Source organism: Entelurus aequoreus, linkage group LG10 (assembly GCF_033978785.1).
Source record: "Entelurus aequoreus isolate RoL-2023_Sb linkage group LG10, RoL_Eaeq_v1.1, whole genome shotgun sequence".
Taxonomy (NCBI): Eukaryota; Metazoa; Chordata; class Actinopteri; order Syngnathiformes; family Syngnathidae; genus Entelurus; species Entelurus aequoreus.
The window spans coordinates 36,350,597-36,374,533 of record NC_084740.1 but is presented as its reverse complement, the minus strand read 5'-3'; the positions used below and the strand labels follow the sequence as shown (position 1 = coordinate 36,374,533).

The 23,937-nt window shown below is 40.1% G+C and overlaps 1 protein-coding gene across 2 annotated transcripts; it reads left to right on the top strand.

Moving 5' to 3' along the window:
* The first annotated feature begins 1 nt into the window (after position 1).
* Positions 2-23,175, top strand: LOC133658528 (pannexin-1-like). 2 transcript variants are annotated; one of them, XM_062060667.1, is made up of 8 exons: positions 2-185; positions 2,702-2,901; positions 4,260-4,375; positions 6,332-6,519; positions 6,580-6,858; positions 11,741-11,963; positions 12,035-12,254; positions 21,579-23,175. In XM_062060667.1, the coding sequence occupies exons 2-8, from the start codon at positions 2,721-2,723 to the stop codon at positions 21,665-21,667; spliced, it is 1,296 nt and encodes a 431-aa protein (XP_061916651.1). In that variant the 5' UTR covers positions 2-185; positions 2,702-2,720; the 3' UTR covers positions 21,668-23,175. The 2 variants fall into 2 exon arrangements, with proteins under 2 accessions (XP_061916651.1, XP_061916652.1); XM_062060668.1 differs by having other exon boundaries at positions 3-185; positions 12,038-12,254.
* The last annotated feature ends 762 nt before the right edge of the window (positions 23,176-23,937 follow it).

The window sequence follows — 23,937 nt, the reverse complement described above, 5'->3', positions numbered from 1 at the left end:
GCCGGAAGTCGTTTGGTCGCTACCGGAAGTTGATTCTGTATGAAAGTTATCTTTTGTTCCACCAGTTGAATGTCTGCTCTGCCTCATGATTTAACTTAAGACACGTCGGGTCAGCCTCGTTGACGAGAGACTTGCTCTAATTGAGTCATGCCAGGATAAAAAAAAACAGCTCGTAAAAAACCAAGGTAAGGTCAAATGTTTTAATCCCGCTTTTGTCGACATTATAAGCTTCGTTTTTATTGTAATCAATCATCCTGAATTTAGGTCAAAGTGAAACAAACTTACACAAGATCCGGTTGAAACACAATGATAATATTAGTACAATTTATGTATAATAATTATAAATAATACTAAACATTACAGTGTCGTAGTTTTGTGATTGGTCGTTGCTAATTAAACAAAGTGACGTCACCTTAATTCCATATACAGTATATACTGTATTTATATTGTATATGTCTGTTGGTACTCCCGTCGCTTAACAAATACGTGTGTACTTTGTTTTGGTCCCGATTTTATTTTTAACCTGCAACAAGACAGCTGCACATTATGGAGCCCAGCATACCAGAAACATGCTTGCTCTATTTGTCTTTAATTCTATAAGCTGTTATACTCTTTATAAGCCATTGATTTGGGAAAACATGGCGACAGCCAGCTGCTTTCATAACACTTGAAGCATGTTGACTAAATAAACTGACACGTACATGATAATTAAGGTCTGTAAAGTATTTGTGTCACTGCCCTACTCCTCTTACTTACAATATGTGCTCATTTATTTTTTGAATGCAAGGAGATAATACATACTCTGAGTGAGTATATAAACACTATTTTTTGTGGTTTTGTATGCATAAATGGGATTAATTTAAAGCAATAATCGCCACTGATTGTTACATTGAAGTACAAACCCCGTTTCATATGAGTTGGGGAATTGTGTTAGATGTAAATATAAACGGAATACAATGATTTGCAAATCCTTTTCAACCCAAATTCAATTGAATGCACTACAAAGACAAGATATTTGATGTTCAAACTCATAAACTTTATTTTATTTTTTGCAAATAATAATTAACTTAGAATTTCATGGCTGCAACACGTGCCAAAGTAGTTGGGAAAGGGCATGTTCACCACTGTGTTACATGGCCTTTCCTTTTAACAACACTCAGTAAACGTTTGGGAACTGAGGAGACACATTTTTGAAGCTTCTCAGGTGGAATTCTTTCCCATTCTTGCTTGATGTACAGCTTAAGTTGTTCAACAGTCCGGGGGTCTCCGTTGTGCTATTTTAGGCTTCATAATGCGCCACACATTTTCAATGGGAGACAGGTCTGGACTACAGGCAGGCCAGTCTAGTACCCGCACTCTTTTACTATGAAGCCACGTTGATGTAACACGTGGCTTGGCATTGTCTTGCTGAAATAAGCAGGGGCGTCCATGGTAACGTTGCTTGGATGGCAACATATGTTGCTCCAAAACCTGTATGTACCTTTCAGCATTAATGGCGCCTTCACAGATGTGTAAGTTACCCATGTCTTGGGCACGAATACACCCCCATACCATCACAGATGCTGGCTTTTCAACTTTGCGCCTATAACAATCCGGATGGTTCTTGTCCTCTTTGGTCTGGAGGACACGACGTCCACAGTTTCCAAAATCAACTTGAAATGTGGACTTTTCAGACCACAGAACACTTTTCCACTTTGTATCAGTTCATCTTAGATGAGCTCAGGCCGAGCGAAGCCGACGACGTTTGTGGGTGTTGTTGATAAATGGTTTTCGCCTTGCATAGGAGAGTTTTAACTTGCACTTACAGATGTAGTGACCAACTGTAGTTACTGACAGTGGGTTTCTGAATTGTTCCTGAGCCCATGTGGTGATATCCTTTACACACTGATGTCGCTTGTTGATGCAGTACACGGGATCGAAGGTCACGGGCTTAGCTGCTTACGTGCAGTGATTTCTCCAGATTCTCTGAAGCCTTTGATGATATTACAGACCGTAGATTGTTAAATCCCAAAATTCCTTGAGAAAGGTTTTTCTTTAACTGTTCAACAATTTGCTCACGCATTTGTTGACAAAGTGGTGACCCTCGCCCCATCCTTGTTTTTGAATGACTGAGCATTTCATGGAATCTACTTTTATACCCAATCATGGCACCCACCTGTTCCCAACTTGCCTGTTCACCTATGGGATGTTCCAAATAAGTGTTTGATGAGCATTCCTCAACTTTATCAGTATTTATTGCCACCTTTCCCAACTTCTTTGTCACGTGTTGCTGGCATCAAATTCTAAAGTTAATGATTATTTGCACAAAAAAATGTTTATCAGTTTGAACATCAAATATGTTGTCTTTGTAGCATACTCAATTGAATATGGATTGAAAATGATTTGCAAATCATTGTATTCCGTTTATATTTACATCCAACACAATTTCCCAACTCATATGGAAACGGGGTTAGTAGATATGCAAGAATTTAGGGAAGTGATATGCTGGCATGATGTTTCATAACACAGTTTAAAAAAACAAACATGCACACAATACTTCATGTGATGGTCCTCGTGTACCAGTCAAACCTCAAGTCATGAGCCAAATTAAGCAAGCCTCCTTTTGTAGGTCAGTGTCATATCTTGCAGCATCAAACCTGCTCGTCAAATGTGTTTTGGTTTACCTAAATAAAGCAGTGTCTTTCTCTCTGCGCCTCTGCAGGTGAACTTGAAGCGACAACATGGCCATCGCCCACGTGGCCACCGAGTACGTCTTCAGCGATTTCCTCCTAAAGGATCCCAGCCAGGCTCGATACCGCAACGTCCGCACCGAGCTGGCGGTGGACAAGATGGTGACGTGCGTGGCGGTGGGCCTTCCCCTCCTCCTCATCTCGCTGGCCTTTGCTCAGGAAGTCTCAGTCGGTGAGCATCTCCTGCATTTTACAGGGAAGAGTCCTCCCAGATTATTTTATTCTAAAGGCTCTCTGAATAAATACGAGATTTGAAGTTTAACAATTTATTCTAAACAAAGGAATTCATCACTACCGGTATATCAGTTTTTTATATTGGTCGATATCGATAAACATTGATATTTTTTTATGACCGATGTAAATTAAATATGCACCAGGAGAAAAATGTATTACATGTTAACATTTGTATTTCAAATGTAACCTTCCTCAAGGCAGAAAGGAAATAAAAAAGGGAAAACACATTGAACACTTAACAATAACCTGTTATAATTAAAAATAATGAATATGTAAGAAATGCTTAATAAAATGTAACAAAATAGCACAAAGTGTGAAAATGTAAACAGAGAAACCTGAGAAGCACTATTTTCTGCAGGTCTGTTATTTTTATTAAATTATGGAAATTAATTTATGTTATGCAGGAAGTATTATTTAAATGTTATCGGACCAAATTATTATTTTAAAGTAGCACATTTGTTATATTGTATTTATTTTGTCTATACAGTCCTGAACTTTAGTTTCTCCCTGTTGTTGCCATACATCCGAAAACTGCAGTCCATTTGAAAAATCCAAAAAACTACCATATTGTCGAGGTGACTTTTCCTGTTTTATCTACAATTTCTTTGCTCTCTGCAACACTCATTTGTACTTTCTCTTTCCACTCCATGCAGAGAATCAACCAAACGTGACAGTAGATATTGTTACACGATTGGCTGTTTAGCGTGTCCCTCCCACTGCTCAGTGACCACTTCCTGTTTTGCTAGGTTACCAGGCCGCGAGTGCCTATGTTCATGCAACCAACCGTGCTTCATTCTTTCCGGTTTCTTCCAACCAAGAAATATATATATACATATATCGAACGTTTTATTGAGCGCATTTTTTATTGATATTGATGATATGTCTATCGCGATATATATTGATATCGCTTTATCGGCCCAGCCCTGCGTCTAAAGTCCGGAGCATTCTCAAAAAAATTATTGCTCGCCGCGTATGGTTTTGTCCATCTTGCTGCTTTGCTTTGGAGGAGATCGAAACTGAAAGTTAACTTGGCGCACATTCTTGTCCACTCTTACTCTCCGCACCTGGTACATCCTAACACCATTAAAACTAGAGGGGATAATATGTGTGTGTGCCTAAAGATAAAAAAACAAGGTAAGATCATTGTGTTGATCTTTTTTGAGCAAAACCAAGGCCAGAGCTAGTAACTTTTTAGGTGTTCCATTTTGCCCAAAGGAGGGAAAATATTCCCCTAACACCGGCACTTGTAAAAAAAAAATAAAAAAAAGATCTTGTTTTTTTGTCACCTTGTTTCAGGCACTCAGATCAGCTGCTTTGCGCCCACAAACTTCTCCTGGCGACAGGCGGCTTACGTCGACTCGTACTGCTGGGCCTCTGTGCACACGCACACTCTCCCCCTGTGGCTGCACAAGGTAAACACGCACACAAACAGTATAAATACTTTGTGTGTGTATATACATATATATCCATCCATCCATTTTCTACCGATTGTCCCTTTTTTGGGGTCGCGAGGGGTGCTGGAGCCTATCTCAGCTGCATTCAGGCGGAAGGCGGGGTACACCCTGGACAAGTCGCCACCTCATCACAGGGCCAACACAGATAGACAGACAACATTCACACTCACATTCACACACTAGGGACCATTTAGTGTTGCCAATCAACCTATCCCCAGGTGCATGTCTTTGGAGGTGGGAGGAAGCTGGAGTACCCGGAGGGTATGTATGTATATACAGTCGTGGTCAAAAGTTTACATACACTTGTGAAGGACCTAATGTCATGGCTGGTCTTGAGTTTCCAATAATTGTGATAGAGTGATTGGAGCACATACTTGTTTGTCACAAAAAACATTCATGAAGTTTGGTTCTTTATGAATTTATTATGGGTCTACTGAAAATGTGACCACATCTGCTGGGTCAAAATTATACATACAGCAACATACATGATACATTTTGGTGATGTAGAAAAGTTACCATCAAATCAAATGAGGTTCATGGCATGGCCTCTTAACTTCATGTGAGTGATTATGATTGACAGCCCATTTAAATAGGGGTCATGTGATGCAGTCATTAGACTGGGTTACAAACGCGACAATGGGAAAGTCAAAGGAACTCAGCACAGATCTGAAAAAAACGAATCATTGACTTGAACTAGTCAGGAAAGTCACTTGGAGCCATTTCAAAGCAGCTTAAGGTCCCAAGAGCAACTGTGCAGACAATTGTTTGTAAGTATAAAGTGCGTGGCGCAGTTTTGTCACTGCCACGACCAGGAAGAAAACGCAAGCTATCACCTGCTGCTGAGAGAAAATTGGCCAGGATGATCAAGAATCAACCGAGAACCACCAAAAAGCAGGTCTGCAATGAATTGGAAGCTGCTGGAACACAGGTGTCAGTGTCCACAGTCAAGTGTGTTTTGCATCGCCATGGACTGAGAGGCTACCATGCAAGAAGGAAGCCTTTGCTCCAGAAGCCACACCTTAAGGCTCGTCTAATGTTTGCTGCTGATCACATGGACAAAGATAAGACCTTCTGGAGGAAAGTTCTGTGGTCAGATGAAACAAAAATTGAGCTGGTTGGCCACAATACCCAGCAATATGTTTGGAGGAGAAAAGGTAAGGCCTTTAATCCTAGGAACACCAATCCTACCGTCAAGCATGGTGGTGGTAGTATTATGTTTTGGGCCATTGCAGCCAGTAATGTAAATGGGACAATGAAAAAGGAGGATTACCTCCAAATTATTCAGGACAACCTAAAATCATCAGCCCGCAGGTTGGGTCTTGGGCGCCGTTGGGTGTTCCAACAGGACAATGACCCCAAACACACGTCAAAGGTGGTAAAGGAATGGCTAAATCAGGCTAGAATTAAAGTTTTAGAATGGCCTTCCCAAAGTCCTGACTAAAATGTGTGGACAATGCTGAAGAAACAAGTCCATGTCAGAAAACCAACACATTTAGCTGGACTGCACCAATTTTGTCAGGAGGAGTGGTCAAAAATTCCACCAGAAGCTTGTGAATGGCTACCAAAAGCACCTTCTTGCAGTGAAACTTGCCAAGGGACATGTAAGCAAATATTAACATTGCTGTATGTATACTTTTGACCCAGCAGATTTGCTCACATTTTCAGTAGACCCATAATAAATTCATAAAAGAACCAAACTTCATGAATGTTTTTTTGACCCAACAAGTATGTGCTCCAATCACTCTATCACAAAAAAACAAGAGTTGTAGAATGATTGGAAACTCAAGACAGCCATGACATTATGTTCTTTACAAGTGTATGTAAACTTTTGACCACGACTGTATATATACTGTGTATACTCACATTCTTTAGTGTTATTGTCCGTCAATAAGGCGCTTTGTGTCTCCTGTCCAGTTCTTCCCCTACATCCTGTTGCTGGTGGCGATGCTGACGTACACGCCGGCGTTGTTTTGGAGATTTTCTTCGGCGCCGCTCCTGCAGTCGGACCTGGGCTTCATCATGGAGGAGTTGGACCGCTGTTACAACCGCGCTGTCACGCTGGCGAAGCGGATGACCACCTCTGAAGTGCAGAGTGCCGACAGGTAGAGCGGTCTTTTCGCTGTGTCTTCTAAGAGCGTCACTGACGGCTGTGTCCTGGCCAGTGACCCCACTGAGGGCTGCTTCAACTACCCGCTGGTGGAGAAGTTCCTGATGACCAAGAGGTGCTCGCGGGTGCTGCTCTTTCGCTACCTGCTGTGTCGTGGCCTGACTCTGGTCACGCTGCTGTGCGCCTGCCTCTACCTGGGCTACTACCTCCGCCTGGCGTCGCTCACCGACGACTTTGGCTGCACGCTGAGGGTGGGCCTGCTCGCCAACGACTCCACCGTCCCCGAAAAGGTGCAGTGTAAGCTCATCGCCGTGGGAGTCTTCACGCTGCTCAGGTATGCGAGTGGCGGGGTTTTGTCTGTGTCCAACAGAAAGCATGTAGTCATTAAACTAGAAAAATGGCTGTAACAGAGCGCTTGTTCCCCCACAACACAATGCAATTCATCCACCAGATGGCGATGTGCTAAGAAAAAAACCTGTGTGGAGTTCATGCCCCTTGTGGAAGAAGAAAACATTTCACGCCCACTCTCCGTCGTGATTATAATAGTATCGTTAATCGATAAAATTGTCCTAAGTACACTTCTGCAGAACATCCATCCATCCATCCATTTTCTACCGCTTATTCCCTTCGGGGTCGCAGGGGGCGCTGGAGCCTATCTCAGCTACAATCGGGCGGAAGGCGGGGTACACCCTGGACAAGTCGCCACCTCATTGCAGGGCCAACACAACTTCTGCAGAACATTATATTCTTATTTACATTAAAGAAAACAAAAAGAAAGAACTCTACTTACAACAAAGAATAACATTATTAAAATTTTTCGGACTATAAGGCGCACGCAAAATCATTTTATTCCCTCAAAACTCGACTGCGCCTTATAACACGGTGCACCTAATGTAAGGAATAAGTTTGGTTGAGCTTACCCACCTCAAAGCAATTTTATTTGGTACATGGTGTAATGATAAGTGTGACCAGTAGATGGCAGTCAAACATAAGAGATAAGTGTAGGCTGCACCGTTAAATGTGTTTCAACATACGAGTATTATTATGGTGTGTGTATAAGGTAAGACATATTATCTGGCGTTTTGTTTTGCAATAATATGGAAAAGCAACTTTTCTTACCTTCTGGTACCTGCTGTCTGGGCTTCTCTGCTTAGGCTGCTGCCCCCGCAACCTGACCTCGGATAAGCCGAAGCAGACAGATGGGTGGAAAAAGAAAATCCATATTTAAACTATAAACATTGTTTGACTGACTTGAAACATTTAATAAATATTACATTTAAAAACTCAATACATTCAAGCAACATGAACACAATATAAAACACTTTAACCTACAAAACAAAAATGAATCAAACAATTTGTGCAATTTTTTTATTTTATTCAAAATGAGGAAGTCAGTATTAATGGTTACAATGAGCACATTTTGTAGTGCATAGTGGGTTTTGAAGCATGATACTGATAAAGCATGTTTCCCTGGCATTACACGCGCCCCCCAAGGGGGGCCTGTACCACTATTTGTGGTGCGCCCACTTCCTGGAAACCTACAAAGAACTGCTTTAGAGTATCATGACTCAAGTAACAGTAAAACGTAGTCATCCAAATAATTACTTGAGTGAGTATGAAGTGAAATAACTACTCAAGTACTGAGTAACTGGTGAGTAAATTCATGTTTATTTAGTAGTTGTTTTTTTTAAATACTTGCACTACAACAATTGTTAGTGTTTGTGCATTTGAGAGAGCATGTGCTATAAGATATGCACGTTTTACAGTCACTTATGACATAACAAGATTAATGTTATCATATTTGCAGCTAAAACATAAAAACACATTTACAACTTACTGCAACATGTTTTCTACTGTTGGAAGTGGATTTCTAGTGGTGATTTAAATATTATTTTTCATACTTCTGAAGTAAACATTGACATTGCCTTGTCTGACGTAATGTCACTTTTTACAGTGTGTAGTTCGAGTGCGGTCATGTGACTGCCAGGCTCTATTTGTCTGGATTTGTCAAACAGAGTCATGTGACCGCGCCTGCTCGGATAATTTTGAACAATTCGCCTTTGCAAGCAGGAATCAATAAATAATAAATAATGATGATATCAATAAATGTAGCGATCGGAATGAAATTCCGATGTAACGAAGTAAAAGTAGTGTTTTTTGTCACAAAAATTGTCAAGTAAAAGTAAAAAGTATGTTGCATTAAAACTACTCTGACAGTACAATTTATCCAAAAAGTAATTGTAGCACATTACTATCCACCTCTGCGCACGAATGTCCTAAAATGAAACCAACACAAGTCAATAACTTCATGTTCATGATGGGTTCTACATGTAAAGCGACTTTGGGTACTTAGAAAAGCGCTATATAAATCCCAGGTATTATTATTATTATGTTCTGTTAAACAAGGTTTAAAATTGCACATTGCCGAGACCCCAAACAAAAAATTCACACAAACTCTCTAAATTGCATAATATGCATAATTTATAACACATTTGTTACTAGGGGTGTCAAAAAAAAAAGATTTTCAAATTAATCGCGATTCTTATTTGTAACGATTCTTAGTCGATTAAAAAAAAAATCAAAAATCGTTTAAAAAAAAAAAAAGTTAACATTTTTATTTCAAATGTTTATAATCCCCTCAGCTATCAAGGCAGAAAGCAAAGGAAATGGAAACACACACAAACAAAATTCTAAAAACACATTGAACACTTAAAAATAACTCTTAAAAGGAAGGTTAAAAATAAGGAATATGTAAGAAATGCTTAATAAAATGTAACAAAATAGTGCAAAGTGTGAAAATGTACACAGGGAAACCTGAGAAGAACTATTTTCTGCAGACCAACATTTAAGTTGATCAGTTTTTTTTTATTTACGTATGCAATTTAATTTATGTTATGCAGTAATTATTATTTAAATGTTATTGGACCAAAATATTATTTTGAATTAGCACATTTGTTATATTTTTTTAATTTTGTTTATACAATCCTGAACTTTAGTTCCTACCTGTTGTTTCCATACATCCGAATAGGGAACGGACGAGGGTTGAAAAGTATCAATCAATCAATCAATCAATCAATGTTTATTTCTATAGCCCTAAATCACAAGTGTCTCAAAGGGCTGCACAAGCCACAACGACATCCGCGGTACAGAGCCCACATAAGGGCAAGGAAAAACTCACAACCCCAATGGGATGTCGATGTAAATGACTATGAGAAACCTTGGAGAGGACCGCATATGTAAAAGTAAAAGTGAGCGCGGCATAGGGTTGTACGGTATACCGGTATTGGTACAGTACCGCGATACTAATTAATCATATTCTGTACTATACCGCCTCTAAAAAGTACCGGAGCCTTTGTTTACTTACTTACTACTAAAAGACAAGTTGTCTTGTATGTCACTATTTTATTTAAGGACAAACTTGCAATAAGAAACATATGTTTAATGTACATTAAGATTTTTTGTTAAAACAAAGCCAATAATGCAATTTTTTGTGGTCCCCTTTATTTAGAAAAGTACCGAAAAGTATCGAAATGCATTTTAGTACCGATACCAAAATATTGGTATCGGAACAACACTAGCGTGGCAAAGGACTACGGTCTGTACGTCTAAAGTCCGGAGCATTCTATAAAAATGATCGCTCTCCGGTTTTGTCCATCTTGCTGCTTCGATTTGGCGGAGATCGAAACTGAAAGTTACCTTGGCGCACATTCTTACTCTCCACACCTGGTGCATCCTAACACCATTAAAACTAGAGGGGATAATGTGTGCGTAAAGATAATAAACAAGGTAAGATCATTGTGTTTATCTTCTTCGAGCAAAACCAAGGCCATAGCTTGTAACTTCTTAGGCCAGGGGTCGGCAACCTTTACCACTCAAAGAGCCATTTTGGAAAGTTTCACAAATTAAAGAAAACAAAGGGAGCCGCAAAAAAATTTTGAAAATTTAAAATGAAAAACACCGCATACAAAGCTTAAATTGCTTTGCGCTATGTTAACCAGGGGTCTCTGACATGGAAATTTGATGTTGGTGCGGCCCGCGACTTTTAATTGAATGGAGCTTGATAGCGTCTTTCTTGTCAACCCTCTCAATTTTCCGGGAGACTCCCGAATTTCAGGACGTGCTGGCACTGCTTTTAGCGCCCTCTACAGCCTGCCCAAACAGCGTACCTGCTTGGCCACATGTAGAATGCAGCTTTTGCTTGCCGACGTAAGTGCCAGCAAGGCGTACTTGTTCAACAGCCACACAGTTTACACTGACGGTAGTCGTACAAAAACAACTTTAACACTGTTACGTTACAATTATGCGCCACACTTTGAACCCACACCAAAAAAGAACGACAAACACATTTCTGGAGAACATCTGCACTGTAACACAACATAAACACAACACAACAAATACCCAGAATCCCATGCAGCACTAACTCTTCCGCTCAACCGACGCACGGAGCGGGGGGGGGGGTGGTTTGGTGGTAGCGGGGGTGTATAATGTAGACCGGAAGAGTTAGGGCTGCATGGGATTCTGGGTATTTGTTGTGTTGTGTTACGGTGCGGATGTTCTCCAGAAATGTTTTTGTCATTCTTTTTTGGTGTGGGTTCACAGTGTGGCGCATATTTGTAACGTAACAGTGTTAAAGTTGTTTTTGTACGACTACCGTCAGTGTAAGCTGTGTGGCTGTTGAGCAAGTATGCTTTGCTGTCTCCTACGTGTGTAAGTAAAAGCAACATATAACATGCGGCCGACCTGTCATGCTGTTTGTAAATGCTATAGAGGACAATTAATGCAGTGCCATTAGGACATGCCCTTGATTAAGTCATTAGAGTGAAAATAGGATAATATTTGCCCTGGGAGATTTCTACGAGAGACAGTCTCCTGGGAAAATCGGGGGATCGTTAAGTATACTGGGAAAACCGGGAGGGTCGGCAAGTATGCAGCTGAGCCGCATCAGAGTGGTCAAAGAGCCGCATGCGGCTCCGGAGCCGCGGGTTGCCGACCCCTGTCTTAGGCGTTCCATTTTGCCCTAAGGAAGGAAAATATTCCCTTTATTTATTGAAATTATCCGAGCTGTTGGAGGAATGTAGTTAATCATAGAACTGGTACCCAATGTTATCAAAAAAGTATTGATTTTAAATCGCATCGTTACCCCCAAGAATGGAATCGTGTGATGCCCAAGGATTAACAGCCCTACTTGTTAGACAGCCCTTCTTTCTTTTTCGCAGTCTCGTCAACTTGATCGTCTTTTCCGCGCTCCTCCCCGTGGTGATCTACGCCAGCGTCCGCCCCCTGCTCTGTCACGGGTACGCCCACTTCCTGGAAACCTACCAATCACTGCCCACGGTGAGCGTCCTGCCCACTCCCAGCGGCCAATGGGACGACCTGTCTCTGTACGTGCTCTTCCTGGAGGAGAACATCAGTGAGCTCAAGTCCTACAAGTACATGAAGGTGCGTTTTCGTACGCTGCTGCCGCCGCGTTACTATAGAAGGGATACGATTAAGGAAATGGTTATCGCCAGCAGGTGCTGGAGCTGCTGAAGAAAGGGGGCGAATGCTCCGGGGAGGACTTTGACGCCATGGGTCTGCTGCAGACGCTCTGTCTGGTCAAGATGGACACCGTCGACGCTAGAAAAGCCGCCAAACCCGATCGGCTCGCCGTGGATGCAGAAAAGTCGTCCAACAACAAAATGACGAGCCCCAACCCAGCCGCTGACAACAGGATGGAAACTGAGATGAAAGGTGAGATGCGGAGCAGGAAGTTTTATTTTGAAAGGTTACAGTCATCCAAACAGGCACCCCGTAGTGACATCTCGGGCTGCAATATCAATCAACATTGAGGTTTTAGTTAGAGATGTCCGATAATGGCTTTTTTGCCGATATTCCGATATTGTCCAACTCTTAATTACCGATTCCAATATCAACCGATACCGATATATACAGTTGTGGTATTAACATATTATTATGCCTAATTTTGTTGTGATGCCCCGCTGGATGCATTAAACGAAGTAACAAGGTTTTCCAAAATAAAAGAACAACTTCAACTCAAGTTATGGAAAAAAGTGCCAACAAGGCACTGCCATATTTATTATTGAAGTCACAAAATGCTTTTTTTTTTTTATCATGCCTCAAAACAGCAGCTTGGAATTTGGGACATGCTCTCCCTGAGATAATCCTGATACCCACTACAACTATGGGAAATATTACACTTTGACTTTCACAAAGTGCATTATTTTTTTTAAACATGCCTCAAAACAACAGCTACAAAAACAATGAAGGCACACAGCTTCTGTCCAGAGTATACTAGAGTAATAAAGTAAACAATAACATAGTCCTCCTTTAGTGCAAGACTGCCTGGTATCCTGTATAACAGGAAATTATAAGGTGGGCTCAATCTGCCCTGCTCTAACGTATTTGTATGAGTAACACAAATGTGCTGCAAGCTATTGGTGAGTGCTTGAAGTGGCCTACCAGTCAGCCAGAGATTCTGAAATGCTGCGTTGAGACAGGGCACCTCTGTTCACTGCAAGCTGCAGAGTGTACGCCATGCAGGGCAGACTAGCCACACCAAACTCCACCGTAGCTTTTGACATACTGCGTGCGTTGCCCCTGACCACAACGTGGGCTTTCGCTTTGGGGTGGTTTTTGTTGTATTTTTGTTTTTTCTCGGTGGAGTCTTTAAGCGACAACTGTGTGGTACTACTTTTTTTCGGTGTTTGCTTTTCATCCAGCTTGTATTCATCGTGTATCTCCTTATGATTCTTGAAGAGGTGGGAGATCAAATTGCTCGTATTAAAGGAAGACGTCTTGGTTCCTCCTTGCATAACCAACTTTTTGCAGTCATTGCAAATTGCCAGTTTTTTATCCGTCACAGACACTTTAAAATAATCCCAAATCATAGACATGGTGTCGTTAGTCAGAGCTCGCTTGTTAGCCACGGCTACAGCACCGGCAACAACACACTCTTGTTGTTGTTATGCTCCGCTCGCGGCGGTTTGATGAGGTCATCAAGCGTCGCCAGTAAACCTCTCATGCTGCAGTCGTCAACTCCTGTGTTGTGTGTGGGACAGGGGAAAGGGGAGGGGCTGCTTACTGGGAGACACAACTGCTCTGTACTTCTCCTTACGTCCGTGTTTTACCGGATATTTACCGCTCCGTACAGCGGCTTTTTAAAAAGTCATTAATTGTACTTTTTAAAACCTATACCGATAATTTACGGTATTACATTTTAAAGCATTTATCGGCCGATATTATCGGACATCTCTAGTTTTAGTTAGTGCAATAATTTAAACCTTTTTTTTTACGTCCGCCATCACCGGCATTTGAGACAGACATGTTCGCTACAAGTTTTTCGAATGAATCTGAATTTTTATGTGTAACGATTCTTAATCGATTAAAAACAATCCAAAATCGATTTTCCATTTAAATGTTTTTTTTTGGTCTGTTTTGTACAGCCATTTTACTAAATGTTTGGGTAGAATGTTATTACTGTTATCTATTTTATGAAGGAATGGTGTTAATCATAGAACTGACACCGGCTGTTATTTTAAAAAAATATTTTGAATCAAGAATCGATTTTGAATCAAATTGTTACCCTCAAGAATCGAATCGAATCGTGTGGTGCCCAAAGATTCACAGCTTCAATGTTCGCCAATCAGAATTATTATCAATCAAAGTTTACTTGTATAACCCTTAATCACAAATGTCTCATCATCAGTTATTAAACCTTGCGTTTGTTGGTCTCTGGCTCCAAACAGGGCATCAGGCTCAGCACCTGAGCGCGTTTATTTAACAGCAGAATTCAATGAACACAGCGAGCGCTCTTTTCAGTCATTCACAATCTTTGCTTCGGTTGGCGGGGAGCCAGAATGCTGACTTACATGCACAGGAAGCACAGACAGCCTCCCTACTAAATACTAAAATAATAGATTTTTGAATCAATTGTGATTCTTATTGTAACCTGTCCTGTTCAGCCACTCAGGCGAATTATATTGTTGATGATCATATCTGCTGTACAAATTTACTTTACAAAGTGTGGGATAAATGTTTGGGAAGCGATTTTTTTCAACAAAACCAGTTTTCTTGTATGTAATATAGACATTTATCAGAACTGTTTATTTTATGGGGGAATGTAGTCAAAAGAACTGGCTCCTGAAGTTATTAAAAAAGTATTGATTTTTGAACCAAGAATCGTTTTGATTCGATTCTGAATCGAATTATTACCGCCAAGAATTGAATCGAACCGTGTGGAGCCCAAAGAGTCACAGCCTTACTCGCCAATAACCCCTGATTTCCACAGGACGCGTCACGGTTGCGGTGCATAATTGCCGCAGACCGGCAGCGCCATCTGCTGTCCGGCAATTCCCACCGCCGTTCTGTTGCGGCTCCGCTATGCAGCGAAATAGCGCAGACTTATACGAGATCTCGCGAATCCGCGCATAATCACGTGATAAAGTAAACACCCCGGAACGTCTCCAGCTTTGCCGTCCATCAATAGCTACAGGCGGGCGCATCTGTGACGGCACTGACTTGACTCGTGAAAAAGACGACAGTTTTGCCTTGCAGGACGTCAACTTTATATTTTTGTAGCAAGCAACAGCACAACAGTAACATCATTTCTGGCAAGCGTTGTAGACACACATAATTCCCATGAACCAAGCCCCTGCCTTATCACCCAGCCTTTGACACAGGACCCCATATGCGCACATGGCTGCCCGGGATATGCCTGTATAATAAACTTTCATTTTGGACTTCCGGAATCAGCATTTGGGTCAACAAAATTAGGTCTGAAAACCTTTGACAAATTGACTTCATGTCCGTCCTCGCCCGTTAGGAACTTTTATAGTTAAGTCAAGTCAAGTCAACTTTATTTATATAGCATGTTTTCAACAACTTTTAAATTGAACCAAAGTGCTTTACAGGTTAAAAAAAAGCATAAAGCAAAAAAACAACAACCAAGCAAAACAAAACAAAACAAAAACAAACAAAGAACATACACAATGAATGTGCTAAACAAGATAGTGCAAATGCAATACGGTAAAAGGGGTTGAAAAAAAAGTTTAAAAAAAATAAATAATAATTTGCAGAATAAAAATAATGAAAGTGCGACAAATTGAAAAATACAACTAAAACGAATGGTGGGAGGGGGGGGGGGACTAGAAATGGTGGCCTAGTAGGCGGACTCAGCGAGAAGAGGTAGGTCTTAAGGAGGGTTTTGAAGACCCCCAGGCTCTGGGCTGACCTAATGTGGAGGGGAAGGCTGTTCCAGAGCTTAGGGGCGGCAACGGAAAAGGCTCTGTCCCCTCTGGTCTTTAGCCTGGATCTGGGGACCGCCAAAAGCATTTGGTCAGCTGACCTCAAGGCTCTAGACGAGGTATGGTGATGCAGCAGCTCGGTCAGGTATTGTGGGGCCAGACCATTTAGGGATTTAAAAACAATTAAAAGTAATTTAAAATCAATGCGGTGACAGACAGGGAGCCAGTGGAGTGAGGCCAGGACTGGGGTGATGTGCTCGCGTTTTTTGGTACTGGTGAGGAGACGGGCAGCCGCGTTTAGTTAAAATACGATCCACCAAGAATATTCTATTTTGAAAGTAAACTGGATCATTTATTTTGTATTTCTGCATGACTTCCTGTCCAACACAAGCAAATTTTAACTGAATTGATCTGCAATGTTGCTGCGACCGGCAAAAATTGAAGCTCTGTGTAGGGCTGGGCGATATGGCTGAAAACAATATACGTTTTTATATTGATCGATAATTATTGGTACATTTTATGACTTATTTAGGCCTGCCAGTAAATACAGTAAGACAATTTCCAACTTACCAAGGGTGCTATTTGCAGAGGTGTAGACTCGAGTGACATGACTTGGACTCGAGTCATGAATTTGATGACTTTAGACTCGACTTGACAAAATGTAAAGAGACTTGCAACTCGACTTGGACTTTAACATCAATGACTTGTGACTTCACTTGGACTTGAGCCTTTTGACTTAACATGACTTGCTACTTTCCCCAAAACCCAAAGATTAAAACGTTATTCAGGAGCGCTCTGTATATTTCATTGCGTACGTGTGTGTCTGTCAGCGTGTGTGCTGTCGGTACAACATCCAATCAAATTAATTCCACGTTGTTTTCATCCGACAGCATTCATCCAATGAAATTGCAGGACAACCAACGAAGAAGAGCTGTAAAACAATGCGCCAGTGAGAAAAAATGATACCAAAGATAGTTTCGTTCTGTTATAAAAACTACGAGTTTGTCAACAAAAAACTAATTGCAGTATGCAAAACATGCGGTTCGAATACTACAGACGGAGGCGCAACAACTTCCAACTTCGTTCGACATTTGAAGTTGCACAAAGAACGGTAAGTTTTGAATGCAAGCTAACGTTTATTGGCTAAGTAACGTAACTTTTATTTGCTGTGTAGTTCAATCAGTGAGGCTGTAAACTCACTGCTAACGTTTTAACGTTATTGCAAACACGGCGATCTGTTGCGTCCACTTCAGTTCATATGTGTCCCGTTTTAGCTAGCTTTCCAACTGCTGGTTGTTTACCTCACAACAGCCATGGTGGCATCATCGTGCACAAATGACTGACAGACTCTTGGCCAATTTGGTCTTTTGCAAATGCAATGCAGCATAGGGCCCTGACATCTAAAAAGTACAACTCTGTTCATTGTTATGTTCATGTATTTGTTATGTTTTTCATGTGTACGCACACATAAACACACATACAGTATGAGATGAGAGCAATGAGATAAGGTAAGAACAGGATAGAAACTGCTGTGGAACTAGTTCAAATGCAATATGCCATGGAAATACAATGTTAACACTTTTGTACAAATAAGTACCGTTGCACTTGTTTTTTCAAATGTGTTTATTCTGTAAAGGAATGAGTTAAATGTTTAAAATGACTGGTTAATAGTGCTTTTATGAAGTGCAATGTCAGCACAATTTTTTTGCCTGCAATTTCAAATGCACTTGTTTTAATAAATAAATACAGCGTTTTAAAAGCATACACAATCTGTAAATATTAGTTTCTGGTTAAAAGGACTTGAAAGGACTCGAAACTCAAAATGCAGGACTTGGGACTTGACTTGAGACTTTCCAGTCTTGACTTTGGACTTGACTCGGGACTTGACTCGATACTTGAGGGCAAAGACTTGAGACTTACTTATGACTTGCAAAACAATGACTTGGTCCCACCACTCCCTATTTGTCAGTGGAGAGAGGGTAGCCAGGTAGGATGAGTGCGACTAAGGTAATATAATAATAAAAAGTAAGATTTGAAGGTAGTTGCAGATGTGAGACACTAGGTGGTGGTAATGTATAAGCTATTGAACATTACACAGTTTGGGAAGCTACTCATGAAGTTAAGTTAAAGTACCAATGATTGTCACACACACACACACACACACCAGGTGTGGCGAAATTATTCTCTGCATTTGACCCATCACCCTTGATCACCCCCTGGGAGGTGAGGGGAGCAGTGAGCAGCAGCAGTGGCTGCGCCCGGGAATAATTTTTGGTGATTTAACCCCCAATTCCAACCCTTGATGCTGAGTGCCAAGCAGGGAGGTAATGGGTCCTATTTTTTATAGTCTATGGTATGACTCGGTCGGGGTTTGAACTCACGACCTACCGATCTCAGGGCGGACACTCTAAAAACCGACACATTGGAAGTGTGAGGATGCACCGTCTGCATTAAAACCAACAAAACTACAGACAAGTTTCTGTTATTGAGTTGATATATCAAGATATGATATCTTGATATATCAACTCAATAACAGAAACTTGTCTTTAGTTTTGTGTGCCGTTAGGGCCAGCAAGGCCTTCTCTGCTGGCCAAACATAAATCATGATCAAAGATCAATAAAAGTTCATTTTAATCCACTTTCCATAAAGTATTCATCATACCTCTTCATGTTTTATTAGGTTCCAATGTTGTTTGTTTTTACGTTAGAGCTTTTATCCAATCAGAATTCAGATAGCTTGTTGCCAGCGCTCTATGAATTCTGCTGGATAGACAGTTGCGACAGCCTATCAGATCACAAGTTGTTAACAGTAGCCCATCTAAGTAGCCTTAAGCTAAACGTGACTGTGATTGGATTTTCACTTGTCACTCCTAAGTGAGAATCCAATCACAAGTTGTAATTTGCGAAAAGCAGGAAGGGGCACCAGAGCTATACCCGGCCAACAGAGAAATCATTGGTTCTCACTTTTTTAATTCACAAAGAAAAAGTTCAAATATTTTATTTATTTATTTTTCCACATTTAATATGTTCTTTACAATTATTTTAATTTTGACAGTACCACATAAGGTATTATTTTAAAAGCTGATGCGGGTTCATTGATTTTTAAATGTGCAGAAATATAGCCTGTTTTGGTGTGGTTCAATGCACAGTAGTGCACAAGTGTGTTTCTGTATAGCATTTCTCCAGCCGTGGTCATGTGGTGACACAAATTATGGTATTTTGAGAGGTATTTATTAAAGTCGGACTAGGTAGCACATGACTGAAGGCCTAGGTGGGAAACGCACAGCCCGCCACTGAAGATATCACAGTTTTTCTTGTCACACCATGCAGTGAATCCAAAGCAGACAGAAATTTGGTCATCGATACTGTTACGTGATCGGGTGTAGGTAAGCGTGTCCCTCCCATTGCTCTGTGACACTTCCTATTTCCTGTGTTCCTAAAGCCCGAGTGATCTCATGAAACAAATATTGCTTCCTAATTCCTGGTTTCTACCGACCAATAAATATATATCGAAAATTTTATCGAACACATTTTATATGGATATCGATTATGTCTATCGCGTTAAATATTGATATCGTTTTATCGGCCCAACCTTAGCTCTGCCTATATTTTGCGCATGACGTGACGTGAACAAAAACGGAAAGAGTCCGCAGGCGTGGTGATTACGCAACGCAGCCGTGACTGTGGAAACCAGGAGTCAGAAATGCTGCAAAGTTAGGAGGAAAAAGATACCATTACAAAGCCAAATGTCCCTTTATGGTAATAGTTCAGCTTCATATCGGATGGTCAATATGAGCCCATCAACACAGACGACCTCATTTTTTCCAACTAGGAAAAAGAAATGCACTTTAAGATGTTCAATATTTATTCAAGTTAAATTTGTTAACTTACAGAATTAAGTCCATTTTTTTTTTTTGATGTATATTTATTTAGTATAACACAGTGGCGGGCCGTGCGTTTCTCACCTAAGCCCTCAGTGATGTCCTACTTAGTCCGACTTCACCTCTCAAAATACCGTAATTTATGTCACCACATGGACACGGCTGGAGATGCTATACAGAAACACACTTGCACACTACCCGGCATTGAATCCCCTCAACAGTGTACAAAAGGGTCTATTTTTCAGCGCATTTAACATTCAATAAACCCGCTTCAGCAATTAAAACATATCTTACGTAGTACTGTCAAAATTAAAAGAATTGTATAAAACAAATGAAACATGAAAAAATTAAGAAATACAATTTTTTAACTCACAATTTGTAGCAGCCATTCGACGCCCTATAAGCCAGTGGTACCGCTCGTAGTCTGTAGTTGGTCGTAGTCGGTTGATTCGTGTGAAAGTCGCAGGCAAACCATTTCACCGCCGGGATACCTTCTGTTGTTGGCCGACCTCGTCTCACAAGATGTAGTTTCTCTTAAGTACCCTTCTTGAAAATGGCCTTGCAATATATATCTGCCATCTAATCAACATTTTTCTCTCCTTCTTTGTGAGTACCGGTGAGTTTTCTGTAGCTTTCTATGGCTCCGGTGCCCCTTCCTGTTTTCACAACTTGTGATTGGATACTCACTTGGGACTCCCAAGTGAGTATCCAATCACAGCACAGCGTTAGGCCAGCTAGAAGCCCTTACTGACAACAACTCGTGATCTGATTGGCTATGGCAATTGTCTATCAACTCTATGTGTCCGTTCACTTACAGTGCACAGACATTGTTGATTCTGGAGGGCCTGGGCAGATTTCATACAGCATGGTAACATAAGCTAGCTGAATTCTGATTGGATACAAACGCTAACCTGGAAACAACAGCACTGGAAAGAGCATAATATGACATGAAGAAAATATGAATACTTTTAGATATTTAGGGAAAGTAAATTAAAAATTACTTTTATCATTAGTTATGATCATGATTTCTGGTTATGTTAGGCCAGCAGAGAAGGCCTTGCTGGCCCTGACGGCACACCACTGGTATAACAGTTATTTACCTTCCAATTACACTACAATGGTAAACATTTCTACAGTAATGCGAAATAAAAGTCTATATCCTTTGAAATGGTTACTTGCATTATTACTATAGGTGGGAATTTTCGGCCACCTCACAAATCGATTACGATTCAGGAGCTACGATTCGATTAAAAATCGATTATTGATACATCTTTAATTTATGTACATTGATGCAGTTTTACATTTCTGTTCGTTTCACTAATTAAGCGTCTATCACTTGCAACTTTTTAAAACAGTGCATTTAGTTGAGTTACAAACAGTGCAAACAGTTGACTTACATTTATTAAATTCATGGAAATATGTGCAAAACTGCAACTTAAGTGCCCTAAAATAAAGGAGCTGGTCAGATCTCTCGGTGAGATGACTCGCTGCAGTCAGACATATGTTAGTCTGCATTACTTTATTTACAATAAATACATCATTTAACGATTATTTTTACTAATCGATTTTATAATTGCGATGCATCTAAAAATCCATTATTTCCCCCACCTCTAATTATTATTATTATAATTACATTACATTATAAACATTATTTTATCAGTTATTTATTCAGTTTAGGAGCATGATGTACACAAAAGCTCTGAGCCTGTTGGCATAAAGCTAAATATTGTTTTACGTAAATTAGTGCATATTGTTCTGTGTGGCACCTTGAGAAAAGTACCATATCTTCCTCCACTCGTTATTTCCACAGTTGTATGCATTTTCATGTACATAACTTAAAAATCGAATCGCACTTTTGGAGAGAAACATAGTAATTCATTTTTTTTTCTCAAAATGTTGCGGCCCTGGTTACATGACGGATTTATTTACAGAGTTCACTCCCTTGCTGCCGGGCAACGGCGACGTGACGGGCAGCAAAACAAACAGCGAGGGCGGGGATCTGCGGCAGCGAGCGATGTGATAGGCCGCCGGCCTCCCAGAAGAGGCGGAATCCACTCCTACTTCACATCCGGACTGACCAGTTTGTTGTCTTGCGCGCCAACACTTCATGTTCTCACGACACAGACAATGATGAAGAAGTGAGCAAGACTCAGCTAATTTGCATGTTTCTATTGTGTGTGTGTGTGTGTGTGTGTGTGTGTGTGTGTGTGTGTGTGTGTGTGTGTGTGTGCGCGTGTGTGCGTGTGTGTTTACCTGTATAATAAAACATCATGCCAATAAATCACTTCCCTAAATTCCCCAATGTGAACAAAACATATAGAATACCCACTCAAAGTATGTATTATCTGTTTGCATTAAAAAAAGAATGGGTTGAAATTAAGGATGTCCGATAATGGCTTTATGCCGATATTCCAATATTGTCGAACTCTTAATTACCGATGTCAACCGATACCGATATACACAGTCGTGGAATTAACACATTATTATGCCTAATTTGGACAACCAGGTATGGTGAAGATAAGGTCCTTTTTTAAAAAATTAATAAAATAAGATAAATAAATTAAAAACATTTTCTTGAATAAAAAAGAAAGTAAAACAATATAAAAACAGTTAATTAATGAAAATGAGTCAAATTAATTGTTAAAGGTTAGTACTATTAGTGGACCAGCAGCACGCACAATCATGTGTGCTTACGGACTGTATCCCTTGCAGACTGTATTGATATATATTGATATATAATGTAGGAACCAGAATATTAATAACAGAAAGAAACAACCCTTTTGTGTGAATGAGTGGAAATGGGGGAGGGAGGTTTTTTGGGTTGGTGCACTAATTGTAAGTGTATCTTGTGTTTTTTATGTTGATTTAATAAAAAAACCCTAAAAAAAACAATACCGATGATAAAAAAAACGATACCGTAAATTTCCGATATTACATTTTAAAGCATTTATCGGCCGATAATATCGGCAGGCTGATAATATCGGACATCTCTAGTTGAAATCAATGTGGAAGTACCACCGCCCTCCTACTGAGACCCCAAAAATGTGACTTTCTACAACCCACACAATCATCAATGAACACAATGTTATTATTTTTGCACTCTTTGTGACATTATGAGATTGTTAAGCACCTTTCTAGACAACGTCCAGGATGTGTTGCGTGCTAAAAATAATATTCGTACTCTGGGAACTTACTGGAAGTGTGTTTTCATTGTGGTGTTTAAAAACAGTGGTAGTAATTCAGGATGGATGCCGCCAATCACCCAGTTTAATAACACTAGGATGAAACGTGTCATAGGAACAAAACAACGAGTGTTTGTTTCTTTTCTTTTTGTTGTTTTTGTTAGTCTTTTCCCTCGGCCATGAATGTAGTTTTATTGTACTTGTCTCATGTACATGTTTCGCTAAACATTTTGAAAGTGGTACTTTGTTGCTTTATGTTGATGTGACATCTTTTCTCGTGACAAAACATATTTGATGATGCATTTTTTAATGTATGTCCTCTGAAAAATAAAGTTGCTGCTCCGTGTTTGGTGTGATCCATGTTTGTTATGGTATTATTGCAATATGTTGGCCTTTTACAGTGTGGAAATGGTTAACAGTCCTTCATATGCCTCATATTTTATTTAAACACCAATGAGATAGTGACAATGTAGTGATGTAAATAAGACTAAACCACAATAACACACATTATAGTTATTTAAAAAAATATTTTTAATTACAATTATATTGAATTGATTGATTGAAACTTTTATTAGTAGATTGCACAGTGTAGTAAATGTTCCGTATGACCACTAAATGGTAACACCCGAATAAGTTTTCCAACTTGTTTAAGTCGGGGTCCACTTAAATTGATTCATGATACAGATATATACTATCGTCATAATACAGTCATCACACAAGATAATCATCAGAGTATGTACATTGAATTATTTACAATCCGGGGTGTGGGATGTGTGTACATTTGATTAATCAAAACATTGTCAATTGTAGTTTCTGAGGAAATTCAACCCATACATCCATCCATTTTCTACCGCTTATTCCCTAAACCAGTGTTTCTCAAATGGGGGTACGCGTACCCCTGGGGGTACTTGAAGGTATGCCAAGGGGTACATGAGATTTTTTTTAAATGTCTCAAAAAGAACTGTGAAAAGAAATGCAACAATGCAATTTTCAGTGTTGACAGATAGATTTTTTGTGGACATGTTCCATAAATATTGATGTTAAAGATTTCTTTTTTTGTGAAGAAATGTTTAGAATTAAGTTCATGAATCCAGATGGATCTCTTTTA